This window comes from Galeopterus variegatus, unplaced genomic scaffold (assembly GCF_000696425.1).
Source record: "Galeopterus variegatus unplaced genomic scaffold, G_variegatus-3.0.2 Scaffold6833, whole genome shotgun sequence".
NCBI lineage: Eukaryota > Metazoa > Chordata > Mammalia > Dermoptera > Cynocephalidae > Galeopterus > Galeopterus variegatus.
Window position 1 is genome coordinate 76,654 of NW_007732944.1, and position 12,285 is coordinate 88,938.

Consider the following 12,285-nt stretch of genomic DNA (forward strand, 5'->3'; position numbering starts at 1 on the left):
TTCAAGAACGCATACAGTTCCTTTCGCAAAGGAGGAGAAAAAGACAAGCAGAAAAGTGGCAACAGGCATTTGGGCAAATGCAGGTGTTTCCCTGCAGTAATTCCCTGCAGTATAGGTCTGCAGTTCCTACAGCATCCTACATGGACAAAGGGGTGAGGGCCCAGGACGTCATTCCATGGTAGCCATGGCCAAGATGGCACAGGCTGGAGGAGAAAGGAGGAGACGAGGAGAAGTTTCCTCTCCTTCCTGACCCTCTTGAACTCTAAAGGAGAGAGGCTTTCTGTAGAGGGAACCAAGGCCATCTTAAAGAGCAATAGTCCATACAAAGTTGAGATTCACTATTCAAAGGACCATATCTCTAGCTCTAGCGTAGACACTCAACCTGTTCTTTGAAACCCAAAGGTCAGGACCATGAATCCCCTCCACCTGCCTTGCCCAGTGCACCTGCTCACCTGTAGGAGAAGACAAAGGACCAAAGAGAGATAGAGAACTGTAACCATGACTCTCCCTCTTCTCAGCCCGCCTCTCCTCCACCAGCTGTGCCCAACCTTTACTGCTTCAGTCCACCCTCTCCAAGGAAGGGCCAAGAGCTGGTGGCTAACGGGAAAGGAGAAGGGGAGAGGAAAGGACCTCTGGGAGTACTCAGGGGCTGTGAGAAAAATGGAAAACTCTTGCCACTGCGATCCTAACTTTCTCTGGGTGCTTGACCCATGACAGGTTTGAGCCTCATGCAGAACACACTCTTTCATTTCTCTTCTGTAAACTTGATGTTTAGACTTTTCTCCTCACCAACCAAAACCAGAACTCTTCCCTCCCCACAGCTGATCCAGGGACTTTAGTTGGATGGTCTAAATGCAGCTGCTAGAGTCCCCCCTGCAGCTTAGGGGCACTGGAGCAAGGAGACCTCATCCCTTGCTATTGCTCCCTGTATGTGAGTAAACCATTAGAAAAAGGATTTGGGCTCCTGGAGGCAAAAAGGTTCAGACCCTCTGCAGATAGCTCAGCAGAAAGGGACCCCATCCCCACCTCCCTCGGAGGCCAAAACCAGAAATCGCTGCCTACATGGAAGAAATGGACTCAAAAACCCAAGCTCAGTCATTTTACCCAAAGAAAAGTCTTACTTTTCTTTGCAATCCCCAGGTAGGGCCTATTCCCCACTCCTTCCTGACGTCACACAATTAGGGATTGCTGGGTCTGTTTCAGGACCACTCAGGCTGAGAGGGATCTTTTTAAAGACAGCAGAAGGAAGAGAAAACTCTTCCCTGATTTCTTCTAAGAACAAGCCTAAAGAACTAATATTATATTATTACGGCTGAGAACCATTTTACAAGTAGAAGATCTGGTACAGAAATAACCTTTTTACCCACAGATATCCTTCCGTTTTCATCTCTCTGACTTTTATTTCTACGTGGTTCATTGCTAGAATGCACCACATGGCACAAACCTTGTATGGGATTTGGTCCAGGGCAGTATGAAAATAGTATCTGTGTGAACAACAGACATCATAATATATAAGCAAAAATAAATAAATAAAATAAGTCCGATTAAAGAAAAAAACGTTTTCCTAGTAGTTCTTGTTTTTGCAAAACTAGCTTTACATATAATACACATAAATTATCAGAATTTCCACTTACATTGTTTTAAAAATATATATTTAACAAAACATTTCTAAATGTACAATATCTGGGTTTGTAAATCACTCAATTGGGTTTTAAGACCAAGCCCTGATAGTCACACAGATTTGTAGGAGAGGAGACTGAAGCCGGGTCTACACAAACATTTTGCTCATTGGTCTGGAAATTCCCCAGGATGGATCATCCCTTGGCAAATGATCTTGAACCTAACCAGAGAGAGCCATGACAGCCACATCTCCAAATCAGAGGCACTGTGTAGACACAGCCTGAGTCAGAAGGATGGGGGAAAGAGGTCTTCCCCTTCCTGGACCACAATGGTGCATTTCAGCAAGTAGGGAAAGGCCAGCAGGACCCTGGGAAGATACAGCCCTCAAGAGTCCTCTGGCCAGCCGGGGTGGGGACATGGGGGAGGCCAAGTATGCCACATTTCCCATCTGTTACACAAAATCAAACCAATGAAGAGCAACCAAAGGACACGAGGGAATGGACACAACCCTAGGTATAAAGAGACACCTAGATAAACTCCTTGGCCGGAACAGGCACTGTGCTCCAATTTCCGAAACAGGGCGGAGCTGGAAGTCAGGCGCCCTTGAGCACGGGTGCAGGTGAGCTGGGGCCTTCAGACTTCGTAAATCTTGTCCTGCAGGTAGCTGAACAGGGAATCCAGGCCTTTGGAGGAGCTCCAGAGTTGCTTGAGCATGACGCATTCTTTCTCGTTCACATCTTCAAGCACTGATTTCAGGAAGCTCCGGACGAGGCATTTGGACTCCTCTAACACCTGAAGGGAAAGGCACAAGCCTCGTTAGCTGGGCATCGGGGACTTTGTTCCAGAACTGTACTTGGTCTATGAGGCACCACTCAACCTTCCAATGTTCAAAGGCAGAGGAAGCAGCCCCTTTAGCCTGGACTTCCTGGTTCCATGTTTCCAGCGCAGCCCTGAATGCATTCCAGGTGTGTCAGATGTTGAGCTTCAGTCCCTACAATGACTCAGTGGAGCCCATGTTACCCCAGACCACAAGGGCCTTGTCTTTTACCGAAGGGTGACATAAACAAGGTGCCATTTTCTATAGGTATCAAAAAAAAGTTTGGGAAACACTGCTTTAACCTCCTCATGCCTCATTTCCATTGTCTGAAATAAATAATAACACCTAACTCAAGGATCACTGAGAACACAGAATGAGATAAGGAAATGAACTAATGGTTGTCACAGTATCCATCAGACCCACCCCAACAGCAATGCCCCTTGTCCAGGCTTAGTAGTAAGAGCAGTAGTAACAGTGGGAGTAATCACTGTAGTAACAAGTAGTAATTGTAGCAATCCTTATCATAATAATCACAGTGATGAGTAATAATAATTGAAGCAATCATAGTAATTGTAATGAATAATAATGGCAATAATCATTGTAATAGTAATTTTAATAACAAGAAATAATAATCATAGCAACAAATAATACTTGGCAGAATCATACCAATAATATTCATTGTAACAATAATCATAGTAATTACGGTAAGAATAATCATAGTAATAAGCAAAAATAATCATAGTAATAATGGTGGGAATCATCACAGTAGTCAGTAATAATAACTGCAGTAACCACAGCAATACTAATTGCAGCCATGAATAATAATAATCATAGCAATGAGAAATAATAATTGTAGTAACAGTAGTAATAATACCAAAGCCACTATGACCACCATTAACCAACAGTCTCTATGAGAAACACTTGTCCTGAATCCTTTCAGGTACTCCTCATGACAACTCTGCAGGTAGGTGGTGTTTGCCTCCCCATACTACGGGTGAAGAACCCAGAGCTCAAGGAGATAATGCAGCCCAGGGTGCCTGGCTGCTTGTGGTGGCTGCAGCTGGAGAACCAAGGTCCGGCTGATCCTCTGGCAGAGGCAGGGCCGACGTGAGGCCTTCGAGCATCCCTGCGCCGGCCTACCCCAGCCACTGCTGACAGCAAGGCTTAGGTTCCCACTCTCCCCCAAACACTTTCAAACAGAAAAAAAGCAAGAAGAGCGCTTCCTGGCACTAGCAGGCTGGAAAGGGCTATGACTCTATTCCCCAGCTTGGGCGGGAGGCTATAGGGTGGTGGGAAAGGGCTGGAAGACCCAGAGGGCTTCTTTCCTCCCAGGAATCTCTCCTAAGAACACCATCTCCCAGAGGCCGTGGGCTTCTGTTGGAGTAGATTCCTTTCTCAAGAAATCACCCCAAAGCTCCTGAATTCACACCTATGGATAGGAGTCTTTTCAACAGCTGGATTCACCTGAGCCCACTGCTCACAGAACACAGAACACACTTCCCACTGTAGCTTCCAGGCCTGGCTTCCTGCTTCCTCCTCAGTCTTACTGTCTCTCACTGATCATGAACCGCTGCCTAAACGCCCTGTGGATTGCCCTGCTTAGAATTTCTACCTGCCTCTCTGTGAAGCAGACCCTTGGGAAATGAATCAACCCTGTTTGCCTGGAACTATGGGGTTTCCCGGGGTGCAGGATTTTCAATACCAAACCCAGGAGAATCTCAGGCAAAGTGAGATGAGTTGGTCACCCAAGTCCTCAGGACAATAAAAAATGAATACATATAGAGAGATTAGCAAAGCACATGGCCCAGATGAATGTTCACCAGCAACGGGGAAACCATCACACCCCATCATCACCAGTAGTTAAGCTTCCACAGAACAGGGCTTACATACAGTAGGTGCCCAGTAAACCCCTGAGGAGGCCAATCAGGAGAATCCAGACAGCTGGGTGCGGGTACAGGCAGAGAGGGAGAAGGAACAGAGGGTCAGGGGTCTGGCTCCCTGTTTCTGAAGCACAGAGAGAATCCTGGGGGCCTTACTCTCCCAAAGTGCCTTTCTCAGCTCCAGAACTGGCCCTGTGGCTCCAGGAGTGGCATTTTCTCCACCTTTCCACAGGATGTTCCTCTACCAAGCTCAGAGTGACGGTGATGAGATAAAATCAACACTTAATTAAAAACTGGTGCCTCTGCAGAAGTGTGATTTATTTATCTATTTTTCAGTGTGTCTTCAGAGTCAAACGGTAATGTTTACCTGTGCAAGCATGTAAACCAAGCACTGGGAGAAGAAACGAAATACAGGGCAGTGTGTGCTGCCCTCCCTGCTCATCTCTGGGCTCCTTTGATACGCTTTGTCCTTGCCTGCCTTTTAAAGCAGTGCACTCTACCCCGGAGAGTAAGTCTCTCCGTGAGGTTTATCCAACCAGAGATGACAGAGGCTATGTAATAATGCTGACTGTCTCCCTCTGATTTAAGCTCTCAATACAGAGAGGAGGCATTTATCAAATTGCACAGGGCCTTTTGTTTACTCCCTGCATGATCTCTGGCAAGTCAATTAGTTCCTCACTGTCCTCATCTGTAAGATGGGTCTATTGCAAGGACAAGCACAGGGGAGATGCAGGAACTCACCACAGCACTGCAGGATGCCATCTCCTTGACCCGCAACATGACCTCCTGGCTGAACGTGGTGGGCCAGAATACCTGGGACACCAGTCCTCTGCTGCATGCCTCCTGGGCAGTGAGCTTCCGCCCGCAGAACAGCATCTCATTGGCCTGAAAAAGCAAAGGCAGGGGAAGGCTGAGGGCCCAGAACTCCGCTATGTTTGTTAGTGAGTCCTGAGCTTGCCACAGGCAACCATCACTGCTTTCAAGCACATGACTCTTAGCCTGGGGTCGGATAAGCTTTGGGAACTGCATGCAAACTTTTGCCTCTCTGTGCACTTTTCTGAGCAGAGGGTCCACAACTTTCATCACATTCTCAACAGGAGCCATGTATTTACTGTGGCTTTGTCTGCACAGTACCCCTCCCCACATCTGGTGGCAGACCCATGGGGAGGGCATGTGTTGTGGGCTGGTACATTTCAGTGCTGATATCCTGGCCATGACAACAGGTCCAGGTATGAAGAGGTGATCCACCCTAGATAATAGAGATCTTCCGTGAGGTTTCCAACTGCAGGGGATAGGGAAGACTCTTTCTTCCTCTCTGGTTGTAGGCTAATGTCAGTGAGCCCAGGGGCCACTCAAGGCCACATTCCTAGTCAGTGGACAGCTGGGTCCACAAGGAAAGGAGAAATGGGGAGAGAGAGAGAAAGAGAATCCTAACAGCTCTTGAATTCCTGGGCCCCATCTCCGTAGGGAAGTTCCACTTTTTGGACTTTCCAATTAAGGGAACTACTAAGTTCTGGGGTTTTATTGTTTGTTTGTTTTTTAATTAAGCCAGTTAAAGTGTGTCCATCACTGGCAACCAAAAAGGTCCTAAATAATACCACAATACCAAGGCAGAGAGGTGCAGCTCTCCCAGTGGCCCAGGGCTGGGCACAGGCACTGTCCGGTCGTGAGGGGCAGAAAGCAGCCTCTGCACTCTCGTGACCCGGGCTACCTCTGCACCCCACTCATCTTTGTTAGGTGACACCTGCTGCCCATGGAGAGCTCAGTGGGGTTCGCTGGCTGAAAGAAGGGGACGCCTACTAGCATGTCCCCTTAACTCTCTGGGCCTCGGTTTCTTCATCTGCAAGATGGAGGACAATACAACCTGGCTTTGCAGATGTCTAGAAGAGCAATACCAAGGCAGAGAGGTGCAGCTCTCCCAGTGGCCCAGGGCTGGGCACAGGCACTGTCTGGTCGTGAGGGGCAGAAAGCAGCCTCTGCACTCTCGTGACCCGGGCTACCTCTGCACCCCACAGAATATCATCATGTGTGAAAGCACCTTACACAGTGTCTGGCATATAGTAGGTGGTCAACGCAGGCTTGAAGACCTCGCTGAGATAACCCGCTCAGTCCTTTGTAATCAGAGTGCCCATGAGGTTTTGGTGTAAAACACGAAACAGAGAACACATTTTTCAGAATGGAAAGTATTAAAGAGACAACAGAAATTATCAAAAACTAGCAGCCATTCCTGTGCAAACACTCGGTAGCAGCAATTCTTTAGTGAGTGTCTAAGTCTGAGGTAAACCTCCCATTTAAAAGGTTCTGCCCCAAGGACCTCAGTCTGGGGCAGGAGAGACAGAAGGAGGATCCCAGAAATCCAGAGTGCAGAGGGGGCACTGAAATCAGTCTGCTGGGGATAGGAGAGGAGATGGAGCCCGAGCTGAGCTTGCGAGGCCTCGGGAGTTATCAGGACAAAGGGAGGGCTAGAGAAGGAGGTGTTCCTGGCCTTGAGGACAGAACTGAGCAGGGTTCAGAGGTGAGAAGTAGCAGTGTGCCCAGGGAACCACAAACATTTTAGAGTTGCTGGCATATGAATGTTGAGGCAAGAAATCAAACAGAAAAAGTAGCAAAAAGATCTGGGTCATGAAAGACGTCGAGCTATGCTGAGGAGCTCAAACTCAATCCAGGTGACCCAACAAAGGCTTTGTAAGAAAGTACGGGGGTGTCAAGGAAACCTCAGGCCATGTGGTGCTTGAGAATTTGAGAAACAAGAGGGTGAAGGAAGGAGTTTCCAGCAGCATCCATCCCAGTAGAGCAGGATGACAACACAGGGCTGACAACAGGCCACTGGGTTTAACACACAGGGGCTCATGGTGTCCCCTGCAACACACAATGGCAGGGTTTTTCTTTAAAACTAGGTGAGACCACCTACACTCACATATGTGGGTGCTCAGACTTCAGAACCCAGAGCCCCTGGTTTGGAGGAGTGAAAGGTACAAGTCTGCCCACCCCACCCTCTACAGGCGCAGCTCAGTTGAGACTACACCCCTTTGTCCTCCACAATACTTTCCTGTTCAAACACAGCCATTGTCCTGAGCCCTTGGGGCAGGTGCAGACAAGAACTTCAGGATGCCTCACTTTGCCCCGAAGGCAAACTCTTATGAAAACATGCAAGGACTTCGGAAAAGAACTTGGAATAAGGAGATGGAAATCAGCGACCAACCACCTCCAGCGAGAAGCGGGTTAATGGGCAGGAAAGTTGAGATTTCAACAACAGAAAAAACAAATTCAAGTAGCGCAAAATCCTTAGGAAAGCTAAAGTCACGACAGGTTCCAGACCTTTCCACACCAGGGGTCACTGAGAATAGAATGGCATCTTCCACACCCCGAAAGGAAAGCGAGGCTCACTGGAGAAGCCGCAGGTAGCCATATCTCCTCCCATGAATTTGGATTCGGATCCACCTTGAGCTACTCCTTGGCAGGCGCAAGGCACAGGGCAAGGCCTCTTTTCATACCAGAAGTTTTCATGGCCACCGCTGACACTGTCCCTCCAGTGCCCTCTCTGAAGACAGAACTTAAGGCTCCATCCCCACCATCCTTGCCAGGCACAGGCCACACCAACCACCTTTCATCCAAGGCCTTCCAGCCTCACTCCCCACTCAGTCTCCTCTGCCTGGAACGCTCAAGGCCATGTTAAAATGTCACCTCCCCAGAGGGGCCCTACCTGTACAAGGTGGGACCGCTATTTAAGACATGGAGTTGGGGAGCAGGAGACCCAGGAGCAGGACTCATCCCTCTTGTCCACCCCTGTGTCCCTGGTGGGAGGGGGAGTGCCTGGCACCTTGCAGATTCTCAGGAAGTATTTGACGGGAGGGTGTGGAGAAGCCCGGCTGATAAGTGGGGAGGAGGGGACTCCCCGAGAACCTTCTGAGATCCCAGCTCAGACCTGCGCTTAGGAGATGAGGATTAACCCACTAGAGTGGAGTTGAGAGTTTGTGGCTAATATCAGCAGAGGCTGATCTGAGGGCCCATGAGCCATCAGAGGAAGCCAGACAAAGCATAACACCACCTCATACAACTACTTGGACACTTTCTGAACTGCGCCCTGGTCCTGGCGGTGCTAATCTCAGACTCACTCCTCAGATGCAGGTTCTACTTTATAACATGCTGGGTGAAGAGCCCAGGCTGTGAAATCAGACAGCTGGTGTTCAAATCCCACAACCGCCACTACCACGGTGCGACTGCAGACAACTCACTTAACCTCTCTGAGCCTGAGTCTCCACATCTGCCAGACAGGGATGACGACTGTCCCACCTCACAGGGCTGTGGTAAGGATGGACTGAGTTAATGGCATTCCAGCCCTGGCACACAGGGAGTGCTTTCCAAGTACCAGCTCTTTTATGACTCCCCCGCCAGACCTGCTGTTAGTGCAGAGTCTGACCGCAGCCTACAGCAGACCCCCCACCTCCATGGAACCCGCTCTGCCTGCTGACCACCTGGAGAAATGGCGAGTTCCTTGTCGTGTCTGAGTTTAACTTTCCATCTGTAGGATGGGAATCAACGGTTTCCACATGGGTGGAGCCTGCCTTGTGATCACCTGGTCCTTTCCTTCTTATTCCTGGACATGCAGCTTGATAACATTTCCCAGCCTCCACAACACAACTGAGTTGTGGCCAATGACACGTGAGTGGAGTGAAGATGCCCCACCAGGGACCTCCCAGGTGATCCTCCAGGCTCTCTCTTCCCATTCATTGTCTGGAAGCAAAGGGAGAGGGAGATCTCCTAGATAGAAGACCCCTGGATCCCTCATCAGTGTAGACAGCTGCTCACCAAACACACCCACGCCGGACTACAGCCAGAGATAGAAATTTTGCTGTTTGGGCCACTGAGACCGTGGGTTGTTACAGCACACGGCTACCCTAATACACGGCCTTACCAGGCTATTGTGAGGAGTGAGACAACGTGTGCAAAGCACCTGGATAAGTGCCTGGCACGGAGCACGTACTCAATAAACAGGCACCTCTGCCATCTTCTCAGGATCGGCCACTCCAGCTGGCACTGACTGCGTGGAGGAGCCGAGATCCGTCCAGCCAAAGTCCTGGCTCCTCTGGAGAGGCTGAGGAAGCTCAAACAGATGCCTCAGGCTGACAGCACCCCCGGATTTTGATCCGTACAAAGAGCTATACCCTAAACCCAGGACAGAGGAAGGGTCTGCCAGGACCCAAATCCACACAGACAGGGAGGCCGTGGGAGAGACAGGCTTACCAGCGCGACCCCCAGGATCTGGGGGAAGGTGTACGAGGAGCAGCCGGCGGGCGTGAGGCGGATGGTGGCATAAGGCGTCTGAAACCAGGCCTTCTCACTGGCCCACACGATGTCGCAGAGGGGCAGGATGGAAGCACCCAGGCCCAGGGCAGGCCCGTTGATGGCCACCACAATGGGCTTCTTAAACTGGATGAAGGCCTTCACGAAGTCCCTAGGGGAGAGAGCAGAGCCTCTTTAACAGGTGGCCCCACTCACTGAGCCCCACGGGCCACCCCTGACTCTCCCGGTGCTGTGACCCTCAGGTCATCAGAAGTGAGCAGGTACCAGACAAGGGCCTCGCACACCTGGACATGGAGGCACGGGGCTGCCAAACTGTAGAGGAATACTGACGGGGTGGCGACATGTACCGGTTTGCCCAGATCATCCAGGTTCATGCTCCTTCCCCCAGCCCAGGGGGCTGCCAGACTGTAGAGGAATACTGACGGGGTGGCGACATGTACCGGTTTGCCCAGATCATCCAGGTTCATGCTCCTTCCCCCAGCACTGCACCCAGCTACCCTCTCCTTCCATTCTCAAAAGCTATGATGTGGACAGTGAATTATATGGATCCCCTAGGTACTGACAGAATTATATATATCATCCTAAGGAGGACAACCTGAATGTGAAGGTCCAGAACCAGAAATGGAAACAGAACAAAAAGAGGGCTACAGAGAGGTTTATTTCAACTCAACAAGACAATGAATGTTATGACTTCACTGGCCGCACGGGGCTGCCAAACTGTAGAGGAATACTGACGGGGTGGCGACATGTACCGGTTTGCCCAGATCATCCAGGTTCATGCTCCTTCCCCCAGCACTGCACCCAGTTACCCTCTCCTTCCATTCTCAAAAGCTATGATGTGGACAGTGAATTATATGGATCCCCTAGGTACGGACAGAATTATATATATCATCCTAAGGAGGACAACCTGAATGTGAAGGTCCAGAACCAGAAATGGAAACAGAACAAAAGGAGGGCTACAGAGAGGTTTATTTCAACTCAACAAGACAATGAATGTTATGACTTCACTGGCCGAAGGTGGAAAGGGGTGGCTTTGGGAGAAATGGATTCCTTGTACTTGGAGGTATTCCAGTTTTGGCTCAGTGATCACTTTGGGGATGTTGTAGGGGGAATTCAAGCATCAAATGGTGGGCACAGGTTGAGATTGATGACACTGAAGATTTATTTCAATCCTAGGATGGTATGAATCTGAATTACCTACAGGGATGCCAGGGTCTCTGTGTAGGCTGGCTTTGACTAAAACTGGGGAAGGATATCAGGCTGCCATGTAGGCACGAGGCTTCTGGTACCATGGCTACGGGATTGGGCAGTATCTCTTCTCCCCGCCCTTCTGCACTGAGCAAGTTAAACTATTCAGCAGAGCCACCAGTGATAACCTCTACTTGCTTTGCCTTAGAATGCTATTTTCCTTTCCCCTAGTTGCTATACAAGATATGTAAGTTTTTAATATTCATCTGGACATGGGAGGAAAGATCCAAAGTGTCTAGTAAAGTCTGCATCTTTCCTTATCCTCAGACGGAAGATGGGAAACTACCACAAACTCACAAGAATAAAGTCCAAATGCCCATCGCCTTGGTCTGCCTGGGCTTACCTCTCCAGGCTGCCCTCATGCCACTCCCAGCCCTGACCACTGTGCATGAGCCACACTGGCCTCTAAGAGTTCTTAGAAAACACCATTATCATGATTTGCAATTGCTCTAACTAGTTGTTTGTTTGCTTGATTGTTTTTGAATTCATCTTCCCCTTTAGCTCCTTAAGGACACCCACATGTCTCCTGGGGGCACCACCTGGTGTCCATCAGTCCTGGAATTAGTGCTCAGTAAATAGCTGTTGAATAAATACTCGAGTCTCCCAGAACAAGAGCAAAGACTGCAGAGGTGTGGCAATGACGGACCAGCTCTTCACCAAACCTGTCTTCCCTTCCCTCTGCTTCCTGGGTCTACTGGAATTTCCAGCCTCCCTTGCACTTGGCTGTGACCAAGTCACCATGTGCTGGCCAATGTGACGTGAGTAGGCACCACATGCACCACTTCCAGTCCCACAGACCTCCCACTGTGCAGTCCTCCAAGTGCATTCATCGTGATGGAGAAGACAGTCTTGAAAGACACCTGTAGAGCCACAAGATGAAGGAGTCTGGGGTCCTGAGTTACCACCTGGGGGACAGCTGTGGGCTGATCGGTAACATCTGTTTTACATTTACAAATGCAAGAAGTAAATTTCTATCATGCTATGGGTCAAATGTGTCCCCCCAAAAGTTCACGTGTTAGAAACTTGATCCTCACCATAACAGTGTTAAGAGAGTAGTAAATCTGATTATATTTGAAAGCTGGGACCTTTGAGAGGCAACTGGATCTCGAGGACTGTGCCTCATGAGTGGATTGATCCACTCGTGGAGTAAGGGGTTGATGGTTTAATGTTGCCATGGGTGTGGTTCCAATGGCTTTATATGGAGAGCAAGTAAGGTTAGCTCTCTTGCTCATGGTATTGTCTCACCATGTGATACCCTGTGTCACCACAGGACCCTGTAGAGAGTTCCCACACAGAAGTGGACCCTCACCAGATGCACGCCCTGGACCATGGACTTCCCAGTCTCCAAAACTGTAAGAAATAAATTTCATTTCTTTACAAATTACCTCGTTTCAGGTATTCTGTCATAAGCAACAG

General features: G+C 49.4%; 1 protein-coding gene across 1 annotated transcript in view; it reads right to left on the reverse strand.

The window, feature by feature from the left end:
* Nucleotides 1-1,546: 1,546 nt before the first annotated feature.
* Nucleotides 1,547-12,285, reverse strand: part of CDYL2 (chromodomain protein, Y-like 2) — a 32,632-nt gene continuing 21,893 nt past the window's right edge. Inside the window, exons 3-5 of the mRNA XM_008591321.1 lie at nucleotides 9,562-9,772; nucleotides 5,059-5,202; nucleotides 1,547-2,412 (exon numbers count right to left, since the gene is read on the reverse strand). Of these exons, the coding sequence (XP_008589543.1) occupies nucleotides 2,254-2,412; nucleotides 5,059-5,202; nucleotides 9,562-9,772 (514 nt within the window). The 3' untranslated portion in view covers nucleotides 1,547-2,253. The remainder of the gene's footprint in view (nucleotides 2,413-5,058; nucleotides 5,203-9,561; nucleotides 9,773-12,285) is intronic.